The sequence below is a fragment of the Triturus cristatus genome, chromosome 8 (assembly GCF_964204655.1).
Source record: "Triturus cristatus chromosome 8, aTriCri1.1, whole genome shotgun sequence".
NCBI lineage: Eukaryota > Metazoa > Chordata > Amphibia > Caudata > Salamandridae > Triturus > Triturus cristatus.
Genome location: NC_140591.1, coordinates 1,178,437,588 through 1,178,458,585, shown reverse-complemented (window position 1 = coordinate 1,178,458,585; position 20,998 = coordinate 1,178,437,588). Strand labels below are relative to the sequence as shown.

The window sequence follows — 20,998 nt, the reverse complement described above, 5'->3', positions numbered from 1 at the left end:
ATTATAACCCAGCTTGAGGGGATGAGAGTCAAATAATCAGCACACACCCCCACCTACATTATAACGAGCTCATACCAAGCCATAACATGCCCAGGGCCACCTTTGTCTTTGTAATGCCTCCCTTTTTGAGTAACTCTAATTTAAAAAGACAATAGGCTCTAGCATATGCTTCCCTGAGTCACCTGTCATACAATGACATTAACACTGAGGCACCATCCGCCCCTCTCTATGGGGGTATGTCGCAACTAGGAGCACCCTACTCACGTAACTCTACCTTCCCTTCCGAAGTTTTGGTCAATCGGGCAGGCAGCGACCCGATAAATCATTAAGGGTTGGTTATGTGGTTACGTATTTTCTTCCCCCCCCTCTCCCCGATGCCCCCGAGACTCATCCAACAAGAAACACTCCTACGAGTCTACGATTGATTGTACATACACGGGCACCACATTGATTCATCAATCACACAGTCTTTCCACAATAGAGCGCCGCATTTACCGCGCGAGATCAGCCATTTCGAACTGTGAAGATACATTGCTCACATTATTCAGCGATATGCACGCACCATTGAGAACTGCACAGGCACATTACCATGGCAACAGCAGAACGCCAGCCGGAGCTATTACTTGACACACGCAGGCGCGTAGTTCGCCTGTCTATCTCTTGCACATGCGCATCAACACACACTAACGATGCAAACACAGCTGCTCCTCGTAGATGACCGGACACGGGTATCGCCCCAATTAGCCTACGCGGGAACTACAAAAGAAACCCGGAGAAGTCCTCGTCTCCATTCCAGATAGGAGGACGACTGGGGTAGGTGGTTAAGAGGCCACGCCGGAGCTAAACTGTAAGTAAAACGCATGTATAGGTGCTGAGGAGAGCGGCCTTTTACTCAAACAAAGTTTATATGACAGCTCAGACGAGTTTTGGAATTATTACGAGTAAGGTTTACTAGCAGTTGCCTGTCATTTATTCCTTCTTTACAGCACTAGAAGGTGTGTACGCTCGTCCCCTAATCTATGGAGCATTATTCTCCCCGTTTTTAGGTGAGTGTTGTAACATACTAGTGTACGAACCCTAATGATATAGACCGACTCACTGTATACCGCATGAGGACTTGTACATCTGTTTTGATCTCTGCCACGGTTAGTGCCTGGACTAATGGGCGACTCCGATCGGCGACGGGCTGTCTCCATCCCAGGTCTCGTTCCCTGGCCCAGGCGCCCGGCAGCTTATCGTTGAGACCCCATCACGCCACCACCCGTGAGTGGAGGTGATATCCCTTTTGAATGATTTTACTATGTACTCGTTTTGGAATCCCTTGGACAGGTGAACATTCTTTAATATGCAGGATGTTCTCCTTTCTCTTTCTCTTTATGTTTACCTAGGCTTTTATCCTGGAGCGACTTGACTCTCACACAGAGAGCAGTACTATCTTGACCTGTACGCCCGGATAGTAACTGTGGGTAGTATCCCTCAGTCCACATTCACTATTATTCTTTTTTGGTCCTGAGGAAGCGCCAAGGATCCTTTTTTGGACCATTGGGACGCGAAACATGTCGACCACATGACCACACACTAGTTACCTAATGGCACATTATTTCCAATAAGGTAACACCCAACCTACGGGTTTTTTAGTATGTCAAGGGTGCTATTTACATTAAACCTTATTATTTCAGTAACCCTTAGACATTTTTAGGCTACCTCGTCACTGTCACACCCCATCACCACATATCTTTTTATTAGGACCCAAACCACACACCCGCATGCACCAAACGGCGTTTTCTCTAAAAGATCTCCGCTAAAGTGACCCTTCGGGGGACCCGTAGGGCATTGCAGCGCCGGCCCGACGAGGAGCAAACGCCCAATGATGAAGCATGACATCCTTCGGGGTGTGTGAGGGCAACAAGAGAAACTAAGGTATGCCCTCCCTCCTGACCTAAACTTGTTTGGGCCTAATACTAGCCTAGGCCTTTCCTCTTTCTTATCTCTTTCCGAACTGGTCTCTTTTGCCCTTTCCCTCTTTAGGAACAGTGTCTCCATTTGAGTATTATAGATATAACACGGAGCACAGACACTGGACCATAACTAGCTCCCGGTCCCCCCCTTCTCTTTGATGTACAGAGAAGTCTTTTGTAGTCACGAGATAGGTGACTCCTCCCTTGGACGATAGTGCGCATGGGCATCGACTCCATCCTCAGATTGTTTTTTTCCGCCATCGGGTTTGGATGTAGCTTTTGCGCTCCGGTTCGACACCTTATTTTCCAAACCATTTCGACGTGCAAACTATCTACGGTATTGTTTTCGATTGTGTGATCTTCAACGCGCATCTCAACTACTCGATTCCGGTCGTCAACGCGGGCCGCTAGGCCTACCGACACCGTCCGGGCCTACAGCTCATGGTAAGGACTCTATTAAAAAAATGCCCCCAGTGTGAAGCGAAATTCCCACACAGTGACCATCACAAGGTCTGTAACCTGTGTCTCTCGCCCGACCACTACGAGAACAATTGCCAGGCCTGCGCCTCTTTTCAATCCAAGAAAGCCATCCGTGATCGCCGGGCCTAATGACACATCATGGAGCAGAGAGCAGCTCCGGCACCAGTGGACATCTTCAACGAAGGCCCCGATGTCCCAGAGGAAGATTCCGAGGATTTGGAAATCGTGTCCAAAGCAGACGACTCAGACGACCACATCACTCCTGGTCAACGAGTGAGTACAACTGTCCCTACCCCAACCCCACCCGAAAAAAAGAAGGCCCTGGTCAAGACTTTGTCTGCAGGCCCCAGTCGCGACCGAAAACAAGCTTCAGAAGCCCGGGCCCGGCTCCGAAGATAAAGGACAAGCCTTCCCGTAGCTCGGGACCGAGCAAACCGCATTTCAGTATCCTGCAGGCGCCTTCGGCACCGAATACGGGAGAGCACCCTACTCCCAAAAAGAAATCGGCACCGACCACCTCAACGCCGAAAGACAAACCGTCGGATCTGTAGCCAAAGCCCTCGGAACCGAAAAAGAATTCCGCCTCCATAGCCAAGCCAAAGGACTCCGGTGACGCACCACCTCCGGATAAGGAATCCAAGTTGTTAGATGCCTCTGGCAAGAGAGTTGCTGCCCAAGCAGCCAATCACTGTCGCATAGCCAACACCCAAGCATTACTTGCTAGGTATGATTGGGCTCACTATGACCAACTAGAAACCCTATTACAACACTTACCTGATCAGTACAAAACCCAGGCAAATGACTTATTTCCAAGAGGGCAAATTAATAACCAACGCCTCAATCAAGTGTGCCCTTGATGCAGCTGACACAGCCTCTAGGACCATTAACACTAGTGTGCTTCTCAGACGACGTGCCTAGCTACCTATTTCAGGCTTTAAACAGGAGGTACAGACAACCATCCTCAACCAGCCGTTCAATCAGGAACATCTTTTTGGACCGGCTGTAGACACCACTCTAGAGAAGATGAAAAAAGACATGGCGACTGCTAAATCCATGGGGGCATTACAGTCTCCACCCACACGTGGTTCCTTTCGTCGCCCCTTTTATAGAGGAGCATCCAAAAACATTGGAACTGAGACCGCCTCCTCTTCCTACAAAAACACCATGCAAACATCCCTCAACAGAGGATATTTTAGAGGTGGATACAGGGGAAATAACAACAAAGGGAGAGGCCGAAGTAACAACAACACACGTGCCTCCCCCACTAATAAACAGTGACTTCCCTCCACTCCCTCCAGACCATTCCACTCCGGTCGGGGGAAGACTTTCACAGTTCATACCTGTCTGGGACTCCATCACAACAAACAAGTGGGTAAGACAAATTATCCAGTATGGTTACTGCCTGGAACTTACAGCAACCCCACCCACCATACCACCCAAACAGCGTCCAATGTCCACGGAACACCACTCTTAAAACAAGAGGTTCTCTCACTGGTCCAAAAGCACGCAATAGAGCCAGTTCCCTTACAGCACCAACAAACAGCGGTTTACTCACTATATTTCCTAATCCCCAAGAAGGACGGGACTCTAAGACCAATACTCGACCTCAGACCCATCAGTCTTTATATACAGTCAGATCATTTTCATATGATCACTCTCCAACAGGTCCTCTCACTGCTGCAACAAGGCGACTTCTTTGCCACATTAGATCTCAAGGACGCTTACTTCCACATTCCCATACATCCTGCTCACAGGAAGTATCTAAGATTCGTACTGGATGGACAACACTATCAGTTCAAAGTTCTTCCATTCGGGGTGACCACCGCACCCAGAGTGTTCACAAAACGCCTTGCGGTGGTAGCAGCACACTTGAGAAGACAACAAATCCATGTATTTCCATATCTCGACGACTGGCTAATAAACACCAAGTCATTCAACCAGTGTGTTCATCACACTCCTCAATCCATCCAGCTGCTACACGACTTGTGATTCATAGTAAACTATACCAAGTCACAACTTCAGCCCTCTCATATACATCAGTATCTAGGGGCCACAGTAGACACCTCCAGAGCTCTGGCATATCCCAATCCAGCCAGGATAGCCAGTATACAAGCTCTAATCACCACATTTTAACCAAAGCACTCCCTTCCAGCAAGGGTATTCATGCAACTCATAGGAATGATGGCCTCTTGCATCTTTATCCTACCTCATGCTAGACTTCAGATGCACCCCTTACAGGAATGCCTAGAACATCAGTGGAACCAGGCTCAGGGACAACTTACAAATCTGGTGTTGGTGGACAGCCGCACACATTGCTCTCTGCAGTGGTGAAACACACGAAACCTGTCCAAAGGGAGGCCGTTCATCGAACCAGTTCCACAGATAGTGCTAACAGCAGACGCATCACTCACCGGTTGGGGAGCCCATCTTCTAAAACATACAATTCAAGGAAAATGGACCACTACCTAGAATTACTAGCAATATTTCTAGCATTAAAATCATTCCAAGTACATCTACCGCACAAGACTGTCCTCGTTGGGACGGACAACATGACAGCCATGTATTACATACAGAAACAAGGAGGCATACATTCTTTGCAGCTGTCCCAGCTTGTACAAAACATTTGGAGATGGGCCATTCCACAGAACATATACCTGCTTGCAGAACATCTTCCAGGAGTTCACAATCAGATTGCGGATCTGCTAAGTCGGCAGACACAGCAGATACACGAATGGGCACTTAATTCCCAAGTTCTTCAACCATTCTTGCAACTGTGGGGTCAATCAGACATAGATCTGTTCGCCACACACGCAAATGCAAAATGCCCAACCTTCGCCGCCAGGTTTCCACGCCCGTTGTCCAAAGGCAATGCGATATGGATGAACTGGTCAGGCAGATTTGCATACACTTTTCCGCCACTCCCACTGATTCCCCTAGTAGTATGCAAGCTTAGGCAACAGTCTCTCAAGATGATCTTAGTGGCTCCCACATGGGCACGCCAACCGTGGTTCACAACACTGCTGGAACTCTCAGTAGTTCCACACCAAAAACTACGCCTCTCCCCAACATTGCTAATGCACAACCATGGAGAGATAAGGCACCCCGATCTAGGTCAACTGAATCTAGCAATCTGGCTCCTGAAGTCCTAGAGTTCGGTTATCTTAACCTTCCGCCAGACTGTATGAACATCATTAAAGAAGCCAGACGCCCTACTACTAGAGCTTGCTATGCTGCAAAATGGAAAGGATTTGTCATCTACTGCAGTAACAATCATATTGATCCGCTGGATGCTTCCATCCAGGACATCATTTGCTATTTGCTACACTTGCAAAGATGTAATTTGGCATATTCATCCATACGATTACATCTAGTAGCACTTGCTGCTTATTTGCTTATTTACAAAATAGACAACACTTGTCACTATTTAGAGTACCTGCAATTAAAGCCTTTATGGAAGGTCTTAAAGGAATTATTCCTCCCAGATTGCCACCCTCTCCGGTGTACAATTTAAATATTGTTCTTACCAGGCTCATGGGTTCCCGATTTGAACCTCTACATAAATGTGAACTTCAATTCCTCACATGGAAAGTAGCTTTCCTTGTCACAATCACCTCTCTCAGAAGAGTAAGTGAGATCCAGGCTTTAACCATACAAGAACCATTCTTACAAATACACCATAACAAAGTGGTTCTCAGAACAAATCCAAAATTCCTTCCCAAAGTCATCTCTGCTTTTCATCCTAACCAATCAGTTGAGTTACCGGTGTTTTTTCAAAACCCAGACTCCGTAGCAGAGAGAGCTCTTCACACACTAGACGTCAAAAGAGCACTACTTTATTACATTGACAGGACTAAACCCTTTCGAAAAACAAAACAACTGTTTGTAGCCTTCTCCCCACCTCATAAAGGTAACCCCATTTCCAAAGCTGGGATCGCGAGGTGGATAGTAAAATGCATTCAAATATGCTACCAAAAGGCTAAACGCACATTAACAATTCCCCCTAGAGCGCATTCAACACGCAAACTAGGGGCTTCCATGGCATTCTTAGGGAACATCCCCTTAGATGACATATGTAAAGCAGCAACATGGTCTACACCACACACCTTCACCAAACACTATTGTGTTGACGTGCAGGCTAAGCAACAGGCTTCTGTAGGCCAAGCTGTTCTTAAAACACTTTTTCAAACTACCGCAACGGATACAGGTGACCACCGCTAAGGGAGACACTGCTGTACAGTCTATTTACAGTGTACGATCTGCAGCTCATATGCCTCGAACGTAAAATGCTACTTACCAGTATGCATCTGTTCTTGGCATGTAGAGCTGCAGATCGTACACGCCCACCCTCCTCCCCGGAACCTGTTCCAGTATTATCTTAATTAGATACATTCACATGGACAACTCTTCTATTTTCTACTGACTCCATCATTTCCCATCATGGCGAAAAACAATCTGAGGATGGAGTCGATGCCCATGCGCACTATCGTCCAAGGGAGGAGTCACCTATCTCGTGACTACAAAATACTTTTTCCAAGACAACAACAAAGTGCAAGCATCCGAGCCCAGCACCAGATGGCGATCTATGCACAGTGTACGGATCTGCAGCTCTACAAGCCAAGAACAGATGCATACTGGTAAGTAGCATTTTCCTTCCAACATTGCAATTTGCTGCGACCTCTGTGCTGGCAACACCGCAGCTAGAGGTATAAACTCTAGTGTCCTACTTCGGAGACATGTCTGACTTCGAGTGTCAGGTTTTGAACCTGAGGTGCAGCAGAACCTCTTGGCTTTTCCCTTCGACGGGAACACCTTTTTGGTCCACAGGTGGACACACTACTGGAAAAAAAATGATGAGACAGCTAAGGCCATAGGGGTGTTTTGCAAACTGCATCACAGCGCGGCTCCTTTCGCTGCTACTCTTATCGTGGAGGTTCCAAGACCACCTCCCCTGAAACCTCCACCTCATACCAGCATCCCCAGGCCCAGATCACCTCACCTGGGGATACTACAAGGGCTCCTATCCTAGGGGCAATACATCCAAAGGTAGAGGCAAAGGTGTTTTCACCAAGCCTTCCGCCGCCACCATCACCAAACCCTGACTTGCCAACCATTCCTCCCAACCACACAACACCTGTCAGGGGTCGACTACAAGGGATCTTTGCCGCCTGGTGGAACATCATCACAACTGCATGGCTGCACTCAAACTGAAGGATGCCTATTTCTACATTCCTAGTCACCCGACGCCTCGCCGATACCTGAGGTTTGTTATGAATGGGCAGCACTTCCAATTCAAAGTGTTTCTCTTCGGGGTCACAACTGCCCCCAGGGTTTTAACCAAATGCCTTGCAGTATTAGCTGCTCACCTGCGCAGGCAAAACATAAACGTTTTTCCATATTTAGACGATGGGCTCATCAAAAGCACAACTCATCAAAAGTGCTTCCAACACTGTCAGGTCACCATAAACCTACTTCATCAACTAGGCTTTTCCATCAGTGCAGTGAAATACCACCTCCAACTCCTTCAAATACAACCCTACCTGGGAGCCATCCTTGACTCACAACGGGGGATAGCTTTCCTGCCCCTGGATTCAGTCCTTCAAGGCACTCATTCCACAGTTCCAGCCTCATCAGAAGGTAACAGTGAGGAGAGTCAAGCGTCTCCTCAGTATGATGGCTTCATGCATTGCCATAGTACCTCATGCCAGACTCAACATGCACAGTGCACTCAAGCGGAGGGTCAGTGGGAAGATCTAGTGATGGTCGGCCATCAAGCTTTCCACTCACTGCAGTGGTGGAACACCAACAGTCTCCTAAGAGGACGGCCTTTCATAGACCCAGTTCCGCCAAGAACCAGAACAATGAACGCCTCCCTTATAGGTTGGGGAGCACATTCACAAGATCTGACTGTCCAAGGACGCAGGACACTGAGCCAACCACATCTCCATATCAATCACCTGGAGTTGCTAGCTGTTCAACTAGCGCTCAAAGCCTTCCTTACTCACCTAATTGGAAAGGTAGTCCTCATCAAAACAGACAGCATGACTGCCATGTATTATCTGCAAAAGTAGGGGGCACCAGGTCCCCTCAGTTCTCTTATCTAGCCCAGACCACCTGGACGTGGGCTATCTGATACAACATTCACTTTTTAGTGGAGTACCTCCTGGGAGTGGACAATGGCTTTGCAGATCTCATCAGCAGGCGGCGCCAACAATTCCACGAGTGGAAGCTCCACCCAGAAGTCCTTCCCCCATACTTCTGACTTTGGGATCACCCGACATTGACCTTTTCTCCTCAGCAGAAAGCGCCAAATTCCCAAACTTCGCCTCTAAGTTCCCAAAACCTCCCCGTCCATGGGCACTATCAATGAGTTGTTCCAGGATATTTGCTTACTCTTTTCCACTTCTTCCACTGGTTCCGTTTGTGGTTCCCAAACTTCGGCAGACATCTCTCACCCTCACCCTAGAGTCTCCAACATAAGCAACACAACCATGGTTCAACACGCTTCTAGAACTCTCACTAGTTCCCCATGAGGTACTGCTGAATATGCAGGACCCTCTCAGGCAGATCAAGGTAAGTAGAAAGGGGCCCTACAATCCAAGGGGACAGGGCACCATACTAGACTATTATGTCAAAACAATCTCCCATTGGGATTCATGACAATAGATACAACAAATACTCCAAACTTTCACACCTCTCACCTTTCAACCTCATCCAGCACTTTGTTTAGACCGCCACTTCCACTGAAGTTTGATACCCCACCTGTTTACAGTTAAAAAGATCCTCAATGCTTTATCCAATAATAATCATATCCAGCATCAGATACAGTTGTAGGAGTTCATCTAGATATCACAAAGTGGAACCAATAGTTTTTTTTTTTTTACAAAATATCACAGCAATTTAAAAACAATTAAACCTATATCTAATAGAAAAGCAAAATCTTCTCTTGTTTAAAAATATCATGATAAACATAAAATCACAAAAATTCACAAACAGCATTACATGTGCCCCCTCTACATTTTAGTTGGAGTGGGTGTGATGCTGTTCTGGACAACTTCAAATGGTCATGTGTTTCCGGAACCAAATATTCCGGAACCGGAAGTACCAGAAACTTGTCAAGTTTAAACCATTGGTGAAGAGGCACTGCAAGCAGTGGCCCATGCCAGCCCTGACCACCCACTTCAGTACTACATGGTGAGCATATAGGGCACCCCACAATAAGGTCATAGTCTCTCCACTTTCCAGAGTCCCTTGAACCACAGCCAGCACCAACAGATATTTTTTTAACCTGTGCAGAGCAGCTGGTAAATTTCTGATGGATATTTATGACCGTATGTTCCTCACCTTGTGATAGACTCCATAGCATTGCACCTGCGCGTCAGTTGGTGGCGTCGTGCTATTCCACGCCAGCTGTGCCCCGTCCCAGAAGTGACATTGGAGCCACCTACAAGCCCCACCCTTGCATGCTGATGTCAGTTCCTTTTTTCTGCACCTTAGGATGCGCATCTGAAGCACACTCCCCAACCTTTTTCTTGTCTTTAACAAGTTTTCAAACAAAATATTTTTCTTCTCAAACTTGTACCCACAGAAAACTACAGGGCTCAAGCAGTGTAGAGACTGTTTTAGGCAAATGTCTGTAACAAACCCCAACCAGTTATGTCTCTGGTGCTGAGGGCCTTCGCACAAATCAAAGTCTTCTGGGACTGCGCTCAGCTGAACCCCAAGGTGATCCAGGACCGCAAAGCCAAGCCGAACTCCGTTGAAAGGTACCCTAGGGACTATTCAGGTCAAAGTCAAGGACGTGGGCCCGTTCCAGTGAAAGATCCTTCTTGCAGTTCAAGTCATCAGATAAGTCCAAGTCTAAAAACAAACACAAGATGTCGAAGCTCGATTCTCCTTCATCCTGCCACTTTCGCTCAGAGAAGTTGTGGGGACATCAAGGTGCCTGACGGTCATAACCATTTCAAAATCGCTGTGTGAGTGCATGCATCCTCGGTGGGCATCTTTTAAGAATTATTTAGATTTTAATAAATGCCATTCATAGCTGGCCACTGCAGATGTGTGCACATCCACGGCGGCCATCTTTGAACAAACTTTCTTAAAGTATTGCAAATGCATTAAAAGATGGCTGCCATATTGTAATATCTGATAAGACATGGATTCTTCTTAGAGAAATATATATATGAATTTTTTCATTCTGGCAGAGATGCAAATTTCATAGAAATCAGACTTTGGCGTGAAGCAAATATAAATATAGCAGTTGATTGGAGTAAAGGAATTGTGTTGACTTAAGCTATCAGTTACTTCTGTTCTAGCTGTCAGGGCAAAGTTGAGTGTGAATGCTCAACTGTTTTCCTGCTCTAAGTGCAACGCTCATGGTTCCAACAATTAGTCATTTTCGAATACTCAAGGGTGCCAAATAATCTAAAACCTCTCCCCTCTTTTCCTGCCATTTTTCAACATAGGAGGTGCCCCAGTTGAAGCCGCAGTTCTGTAAATTCCCACATGATCTGAAATCCTTTAGAGCAAAGGCATCGAGTTAAGCTAAGGACTCTCAATCACTCCTGTTCTGATTGTCATGGCAATGACAAGCATGTCCTCTAGACTCTTCTGCTCTGAGTGCAGAGAAGATGGTTCCCGCTTCAAATCGCCACACAAGAGTCCAGTGTACAAAATCAGCTGCAAGCTCCGCCCTCTTTTCTCCACCATTTCTCAAGAGCAGTTGCCTGACTGTTCCTGCTATGTGTACTCTACTTGCAGAAATATACACAGACTGTTCTTTTCTGACAGTGATGCAAATTTCCCAGGAATTAAACATCAGAGGGAAGCATTTGCAAATATGAACATAGAGGTGCCTTAGTTGCAGCTGTACTTCTGTTATTCCTAAACAAACTGAAATCCTACATTGTAGTAAAGGTAGTAAATTGACTTAAGAGATTTCAATCACTGATGTTCTGGCTATGAAGGTAAAGACGAAAACGTCCTGTCTCTACTCTGCTCCTGCTCAGAGTCCAGAGCTGATTGTTCCCTTTTTAGGTCTCGCCTAGCGATGCAGCGCTTGCGCTGCCCGCCATGGCGAGATCTATTGTCGTCGGTTTCTCTGCCGAAGGGGGACAGGAGATGTGCACGCGTGCATATCTCTTGTCCCCGCGTAGGGCTGACGTTTCAACACAGCGCGCACATGGCGCGCTTTCACTTTCCCTCCCCGTCCTCCTACTTAGTTTCAGTGTTGTGCTTTACTTTGCACCCACTCCCCTCCCGTTGTTCGTGTTCTCCTTCCTCCCGCTGATTTACTTAACGGAAAGGTCCAGGGACAACGTTAACTTTGTGGCAAATATACTTTTCTCCCACCGTTGTTGGCAGATGCCACCGCTCTCGCTGGTCCCTTTAAGAGGACGGCTAATTGTGGACCGATGTGCACAGTGATGACTGCCTCGCTCTCGGCGCTCCGCTGGTGCTGCCTGGGCCTGTCACTGCTCAATGCTGGCAAGGCAGTGGAGACAGTGGACTCAGAGCTGGGGACCGAGGAACGGGCGGAGGCAAGGAAAGGCTCAGGATCGGGAGATTACAGGACCCCGGGGCATGGTAAGAGGAGGCCGTTTCGTTATGTATGTGTTCGGTGACAGGCTGGGAGAAAAGCAGCGGACACAGCTCCATCTAGGCTGAGCACCTGGGGAAGCTGGACAAAAACAGTCGAACCTGTGGGTTGTAGAGAAGTACAGCGTATGAGGCCGAAGAGTCGTATCCGGGCTGTGAACCCGGTCATCCTCATATCATATTACGGGGTACTGATGTACCAAAAATGTACAGCTTGATTCGCTCAAATCAAAGTCTGGCACCCATTCCCTGAGCTGGCAGAGTGAAACTCAGCAGATCCAGGCACGCTGCCCATAGTCCCTACTAGAACCGGAGACACGATCACCACACAGCCGCGTGTCAGCCTGCCCTACACAAGCACCCATCAACCAGAGTATTGCACTGTAGGAGCCTCATACCAGTGCCAGTCACCCTGGCCCTATGCTGAGCGAGTCAGCTTCACTCAACCATACCAGGGACAGGCACTGTACCTAGAGCATGGCATCTTAGTGCCAGAGCCCTGCCCTTTGACACTTCATGACAGAGTCTGGCCCAACATTCTCAGAGCCTACACCCTCAATTGCCAGTGCCTCCCTCACTCGGACTGCCCCATAGCAGTTTAAGGCTTTCTAACCTCTTCTTCCTAGGAACCTTAACAACCCTTACCAGCAGTTTAGTGCATCTTCCTCACTCTCTATCGTCCCCATATGATAAGGCCCAAGGATTTCCACACACCATAAAAAAGTAAAGTGAATGCCCCTATACAAGAGAGAGCACCATGAAGTCCCCAATACCAGGAAAGACAGTATGACTCAGTCATCCCATACCACAATCAAGCAATCTGCTACCACTGTCCCTCCTTTCTTACATTTCATCAGAATGTACATCTATAGATCGTTGAAGTAAGCCTCACTGTCCTTCATGACCATGTAATAAAAGGCATGGAGACAATGGTTCAAGTTTACATTTCTTCCTCCCTTCTATGACCTTTTGTTCCACAGTGCAGGACCCTTCCTTGTCTTATTACACATTGATGGCATCCTCATACAAGTTATTCATTGAAATGAGTCGAAGCAGCTCACTGTTTGTAGACTAACCACCAGCCACAGGAAGTTTAACGTCCCCTAACTTTATAAACTGTACCAGCCCCCTCTGCATTCCAGAATCAATGTCAGAGTTTGTTGTGGGATCTTTAATGAGTAAACGAGGTTACCTAGGCTCTAAACTCAATATGCCTGATGGTGCTCAACTACAAAACACCCATGCTGCCTGACCAGGCTGGGTGTCCAAACTCGCGAAGAAGAACGGCCTTTCGCAGCATATGACCTGTAGCTCTGTGTTTACCTCTCTTAGCACCTTAGACTTGTTTCTGGAGATGGAATCCAGGAAAGGTCTTTCATTTCACCTCTTCACAACCTTCCTGTTATTCTAAACTGGATACATTCTCTCTGCAGTCTCACCCCTCTGTGATGTTATGTTTTTTCTTTATTTGTCCATATGTATATCATGTGTTCCCTTTGTAAACATACCTGTGTGTTGGTTACATGTCCTGTTGCTATATGTAGCACTCTACAGCCCACTGGGGCTTGGTTTGCCATTGGAAATTGAACATTGCAGCTGCTTTAGATGTTGCAACAAGTATGTACAGATACTAATGAGAAGTGGTGTCATGTCCATTTTAGATCTGACCTCCTCCTGCTTATAAGATATTAATCATAAAAGTACTTTTCTCTCTTAATCCTGTGCATGGATCCTGCAAGTATGTCCTAGGTAAAAGATTTTGGGGATTTTTGTAGTTAAATTATTTACACATGACAACTAGACTTACACGAATGGCTTTGCGAATGGGGTCCTGTGTGTGCAACACCCGTCCTACATCGTAGGAGAAGGGGTTACCTTCAAAGGAGGTAAAGACAGCAGACCCGATCTGATAACAAGCATTTGCAATGCAATAGGTCTCACATTTACGCGAGTTTGAGCTATTGACATTGCTAATAATAATGCCTTTTATTTTTGTGTGTTTTTTAAAACATAAATAAAAGGCATTGTTATTTACAATGCCAATAGCTGAAACTCTCGTAACTGCGAGACCTATTGCATTGCAAATGCTTGTTAATTATTTTTAGAAGATTCAAGGGCATCAGATCACCTGCAAGTTTAGGCCCATTTTGCCATCATTTCTCAAAAGCAGTTACCTGGCTGCTGCTACGCATTCTCTTCTTGGAGAAATATATACAACATTTTCATTTCTGACAGATATGTCAATTTATCAGTAATTAAACAGCATTGGGAAACACTCACAAATATGAACATAGGAGGGGCCACAGTTGAAGTTGTACTTCTGTTAATTCCCAAACATTGATTGGAGTAGTCCCTCTTTTAGTCATTTCAGAAGATTAAAGAGCATCGAATCACCTTCTGATGTGTTTGAAAAAATGTTATAAGTTCCTCTATTCTGAAGATAAAAATTCTCCCCCGCAAGCTCGTAATCAATATTTCAAAAATATTCCTAAATGTAAGTATGAGGACCTGAAATTATCTCCTTTGTATCTGATGAAAAGCAGGAGCCTTTCTTGGTGCATTATAGGGGCCTGAAATAATACATATAATGTATTTTTTAAGCAAGTATTATAATATTTGCTTAATGAGTAATGTGTCATGGTTCAACCGTGCTGTTAAGGGGGCTTGGTGACATAATAAACCACAAGGTCAATTTTCCGGATCATAGTGCTTTGAGTTTCTGAGCTTCTCGATTAGTTTCTGGTTCAACGAGTAATTAGCCTGTATTCTCCAATGCACATGAATTACAAAGAAGCTGTTGGAGTATCAAAACTTAATAGCCACCACAACCAGACTGAACGATCGTTTTAAAAAAACGACCGCATTAAAAGGACCTAAGGGCAACCTCGTTTTTCATGCCATTTGCAAATCTGTTTTAATTCTATTTTGTTTGGTTCAACAGCACTTATTGAAAGGTTTGCAAGACTGTATACACAAATATGTATGTGTTCGTCCTCATTTTAGCTGCCAACGAAACACAAAATATCAAATGAACCTTGCTGGAATCTGAATGATAAATATCGGTTTGCCCAGATAGTTCAGGTTTGCCTCCTCCTTGGCCAGCAGAGCTGTTCCTCTACGTTGCCTTCACTTTGTTTCTGGTGATTTTTTTCATTAGGTAGAGCCTAGCACAGCGCGCATGCGTTGCTCTAGGAAAACGACCTCTTGGAATCAGTCTGGACTTTTCACACGCTCGTGCGTGTGTTTTTTTTGGGGGGATAATTTTTTCTATTGGGCTTTGCGTGCGTCTTTATAAAAAGACAGCATGCAATTGGGCAAAGGCGGGTGCATGTCCCACCTTTCCCAGGAAATGTATCCGCCCACGGCCTACGGCTTGCGGTTACGAGCAGGGACGCCATCAGTTCGGGGTCATGTCACCATCTGTTTTAAATTGGCGCGTTCGTCGCACTGCTGTGCTCACTTGCCCCCGCTTCTCTCTCGCGCCATTCTTTTTAATCAATCCTCCCTTCACATGCCACATGCACACGCATAGCCCTGTCAATGCTCTGTTTGCAATGAGAAACGTGTGCATTCGCTGTCATGCTAGGCCTATTGCTGTTGACTTGTAGAAGGAGGAAGGCAGCAGAATCTTGTTTTGACAGTGGCGGCAGAGGTAGCGAGGACTCTGCTTAGACACACAGCTCCTGATTTTCTCTACTGTGCTCGCTTTCAGATTTGGTACTGGCATTATATAATGCAATCTTAACTTTAAGGCAAGCACCCTATTAATCTTATGTTTGACCTCACAACCGCAGGATCGAACCCCAGCGCGTCTGCTCAGCCTTTCATCCTACTAGAGGCCGACGGACTAATTAACATTCATTTGATTGGCAACAAACATCTGTTACTCGGCACCAAGATGCAGCATACTCCAGCCCCGCCTTCACTTGCACACTGGGATAACTCACTTTTGCCTCCTTTCAATTCGGCTCCTGATGTTCTATACCGTGCTCGCTTTCTGATTTGGTACTGATTTGCTACATGCATTATATAATAGGAGCCAACAGCGGCAGCGCGCAGGCTGCCATCTATTTTGGGTCAGGTTTATTTCTAGACCTTGCCGCTTTCATTGGAAGGCGCGTGCCCTCCACCACACCTACACAAGAGTGCGCTTTCATTTTCTCTAAAACACAAAGGAACAGAAACTAAATCAATTACAGTGACATCTTACTTTTCAGTGGAATAGTCGGCACCATCTAATGAGCGGGCCTTGGTCGCAAGCCTACCCTGGAAGGCAACAAGCAGCTGCTACAGTAGTTAAAGCTCCTTAAAGACGACTCATGTCTTGGGGAGGAAGGGAACGGTCCTCGTGGGGTTTCAGTAAATAGCTACATTGTGATGCTTAACCATTTGTTGACCGGATGATCATGCTTCAGGTTAAACAAAACAGAAGAACGTTCGCAATCAGCATTTTACCCTATCGGTTGTGGAGAAAAACCAAACATCTACAGCAGGTAGGCAAAGCGTAACTCTACAGAGTGCATCTTTTCGCCCCCCCACCTCAGAAATCTGCAAGCACTTCTCCTTTCATTCCCTTTTATTTTTTGCATTATGTAGCGCGAATGAAGGTGTCAAAGCACTTTACATAAGTACTAGTTCATTACAGAAATCTGCCTGGTGGGTGATAAAGTGCTGCATGGCTAAACACTTATAAGGTCCCAAAGGCGAGACCTATTGGCTATGCCAATGCTTGTTTGTATTCTCGTGTAAGCTTCTGTAGGAGAGGCTTTTTGCAGATGAACCACCACTAGACTACTATGAATCAGATATCAATGGGCTTAAAAGGGAGAAAGGGCAGTTAACAGCTGTTAGTGCCTGTTGACAAGCAATATTTGCAAGTGTTTCCTGAATCTTAACTCCTATTGTCCATGTCTCCTTCTTGTAGCTTCTCCGTACTTAAACCCACAGTGCAGACAAACAACAATATTTCTATATTAAAATTTAAGCCTCAGCCAATCACATCATTCCATGGAAGATGTTAATAAATGTGGGTATTGCTTATAGCATACAGGAGGAAAACAGTGTTTATACTTTAAAAAAAAAAATCTGCATTTCTAAGATGTCTCTATTGTTTTCTTTTTTCAGGTTTGCAGTGATCAGACTTGAAGCAGAAGAGGAGACACACATTTTTATTTTTCATGTATAGACAATCCTGCGGGAGCTCCTGCGCCTGTAATTTATACACAAAACCAACTGCTTTTCAAACTATCAATAAGGTCAACATGGGGGCGACTGCAGCATATTATTTTGTTTTTACAGCAGGAAATAAATAGTTAACATGAATTCTGCTCTTGCAGATTTTCAAACTGACTGACATACAAGTAAGTTATGGTACCTGGACATTGATCTAAATTACACTTTTTGAAACTTTTCCCACTGTCTGTGTTTGGTGGAGAATGAAGTGAAGATGAATATGAGTTTGATCCGGATAATACGTTTCCCATTAGTCACATTTTTTGTATGGCTGTTACTTTGTGTAAAAAAATCATCTGCTCTCCAAGTAAAGCGGGAAAAATTAATGAAACAATTGCTTTTCAAATTATATTTAAATAGGTAACACTAATATTCGGCCAATTAAAACTACAGTTGAAAATGTTCAATTCACTTTCAATTAGCTTTAAGAGGCATTGATACAGCCAACATTTGGCTACGAAAACTGATGGATTATCTGTAATCCCTTTTTTTATTTTTTTATAAGTGGAAGACTGACATTTAGAACGTTCGTATCCAAATATATTTTCTAAAATGAACCATAGTGCTGTGTGGGTAACCTCTAGAGTTTAAAATCTTCCACCAGGTATATTTATCTTGACACATTCTTTCAAATGTTATATTTGTAATACTGTTACATTTTATATTTTTTAATTCTGCCCTTCTTTCTCCTGGTTGGGACCTTGGCGCCTTGTACTGGTTGTTGCTTTTCAGCAAGGAGCTTCTTCAACAACATCATGACATTTCCAGGATTAACACAGGGCAAGTTTTAAAAACGTTTGGAAACAAGTTGGAAATCCCATTAGATTTACTACTTCCATTGAGGTTGGTTCCTAACTTTATGGAGATTCTCAAGAAATCCCAGTGCAGTTCATCATAATCTACAGAAATCTTGAGTTTCCATGAGCATTCCTCCTCCGCTAAATGTACATAAATGTGGAAAATCTGTGTTACTACATCACATTTTTTCCTCCACCACTAAAATATTTTATTTTTAGTAGGGAACTCCCTCTCCTACACCTCTGTGTAATGTGGGGTGTAGGAGAGCAACACATACAAACAAGCAACACTTTTTGAAGTAAATGTACATGTGCATTTTATATGTTAAGTTTTGTGAGTGGCATGTGGATATGTAAGAACATTTGCTGTTATAGCCATTATGTGTATTTCATATCCTTTGTGTCGTAAGTTCAAATGTGGATTATGGAAATATCACCTTGCATTGCATCTTTCTTGACTGTCTTACTTTTCCTTTTTTATTTTATTTATTAAACACTTAATCATTTAGGCATTTGCATGCAAAATGTTAAAAACAGTTATCTGATTGAGACTTCTAGCTGCAAATTTCTTACCTTTGGGAATTTCCCCAGGCATCAGACTGGATCTGGAAGATTTTTCATGAGCAGTACCCCATACATGCTAGTAGGTGGCATCGATCGAGTCCATTTGGGTGGAAGTGACATCCGCTGCACCTATATGGGTGCCACCCTGCCATGCACTGATGTCAGTGCTTTTCTTTCCATGCCAGCCAGCACTGATCTGGAGATCTACCCCTCTGTCGTTTTTTGACCGAACGACTGTTTTGAGGTATTACATCCTGGTGTGTTGAGATGTCTTCTCGTTAGTTAGGTTTTAAGCCTGTTTGCGGCGCCTGTCACCGACAGACAGATGAGGTGTGGGTCCGCCACCAACATTGGTGTTGCCTGAAGCACGACTATGACACCAAACCTTGCCCCGATAGCCCGGCCATAGCCCAAAGGCTTTAAGGGTGCGGAGCGGTCCCTGAAGCTGCTATCGAGCCATTACATGACTAAGTGGAAATTGATGTCCCGGTCTAGGCCAAGGTCACAGAGCCCGAAGTCCTCTTTTCCCCCATTCGAAGTCCTCTGGACATTCAGGTAAGAGGCACAAGAAAAAGAGCAAGAAGTTGAAGCACTCTTTGACTTCTCCTCATCCGTCGGCCGATGAGAAGACGGAGCATCAGCACACGAGGCATGAAAGAAAAATGAAACATGTTCAAGCTAGCTCAGGTCTTGGCTGGCCTTGGACCCAGGAGACTTGATCGTAGAGTTGGACTTGCAGGATGCCTATTTTCATATTCCCGTCCTGCCTGCCCACGGGTACTATCTGCAGTTAACTGTTGGCACAAGCATTTACAGGTCACTGTGCTCCCCTTTGGCCTTACCAGCACCCCTCTGGTGTTCACCAAGCTGAATGTGGTGGTTGCAGCTCATCTGCAGAGATCAGGGGTGCCAGTCTTTCCCTATCTCGATGTATGGCTGTTGAAGGTGGGCTTGCCCCAGGCTGTCATTCCCCACCTCCAGACTACGGTGAACCTTCTGCAATCACTGGGGTTCACCAACAACATACTGAAGTCACACCTAACTTCCTTGTAAATATGGGGCAGCGTCAAAATTAATGGGTGTTGCGGTGGAACACCCACCACAACATCCATTGCCCGTCCCTTCCACGCTAAGTATGGCGTGAAAGGGTGCCTTATTCATAAGGCGGCGTTAAGCCACGTTAAGTGGCTTGATGACGCCTAGTGATTAAGGCAAAGCCACTATCACCACCACAACGGCGAGAAAAGTGACGTTGTGGTGGCGATAGGGGCTTGTAAATATGCCTGAGTGTGTAGAAACTACCAAGTGTTGACTTTGTCAACTGTCCGCGGTGACATTTGACATTTGTCAATTTTTTTCACAAAATGGACCATTTAGTTCATTATTGCATAGTGACACAATAATTGATAGAAGGAACCCAGTGCCTCAAAGGCAACAAGTACTAACGGAGAAGGAGAGTGAAGGAGGAAGGAATGAATGACCACACCTTTATGAGAATATTATTCAGAAATCAGTTTTGCAATAGGGCTTGTTAATCTTTCATGGATCAACAATAAAACTAAGTCTTCAAGCATAAGTAGAGATGCATTTTGGATTTGGTGGCTAGTTTTTGCGCTTCTAATTTTATGCACTGCTTTGAGAAAAGCCGCAACTTTGAGTAGTTTCTGGGAAATGGTCTCCCAAAAGAAATGTAGCACGCTCAAGTGGCGATTGGAGTGAGTTGACCTTGGGACTTCCACGGGGAATAGCTCTCTACGTTTGGAATACCACTCATGCGAAAGAAAATATTTGCAGTATTTTCAATTAATTTTATTACAGTTGCCCGAGAGACCTCGTTCCATATATGGCTTCTTTCATGGGACACCAAAGGTTTAAATCTTGCCATTACAAAATTCCTGCAGTCGTCCATACCTTGCATAGTAGAGAGTTATGTTTGCTGTTGTGGTTGCAGCTTGCAGACTTCGATCCTCTCGTCATTGTATAGCGCCAAGTCCAATATCCTTCATTCCAGTACCTCCATACAGGAAGTTCAATTGAAAGAAACCCAGAACAGTTTTGTACCTTCCTGAAAAGTTGTGTTCTGCCCTCAGACTCCGAGCCTTCCACATTTTAGTGTCCTGAACTCCCAGGGTCCTGTCTCCGAGTTTTTTTTTGTTAAATGCTGCTTGGGTGATGAGATGTGCAGATGGTGTAATATGATTGCAGTCTTTGGAGTTATTGCATAACGTTGTTCCTGTATGCCTTGTGGACAAGGCAGACTTTAAACTTGATCATGGCATCTATTGGATGCCAGTTTAGAGCTTTCAAAACTGGCTTTGTCATAGAGGAACTGGATAGTAACAAGAGTATATCATGGATGACCACTTTTAAGTG

At 45.3% G+C, this 20,998-nt stretch overlaps 1 protein-coding gene across 1 annotated transcript in view; it reads left to right on the top strand.

Moving 5' to 3' along the window:
• The window catches only part of LOC146805567 (cohesin subunit SA-2-like), a 627,511-nt gene extending 610,161 nt beyond the window's left edge, over positions 1-17,350 (top strand). The window contains exon 32 of the mRNA XM_085622843.1: positions 17,157-17,350. Coding sequence (XP_085478969.1) covers positions 17,157-17,177 — 21 coding nt within the window. The 3' untranslated portion in view covers positions 17,178-17,350. The remainder of the gene's footprint in view (positions 1-17,156) is intronic.
• The last annotated feature ends 3,648 nt before the right edge of the window (positions 17,351-20,998 follow it).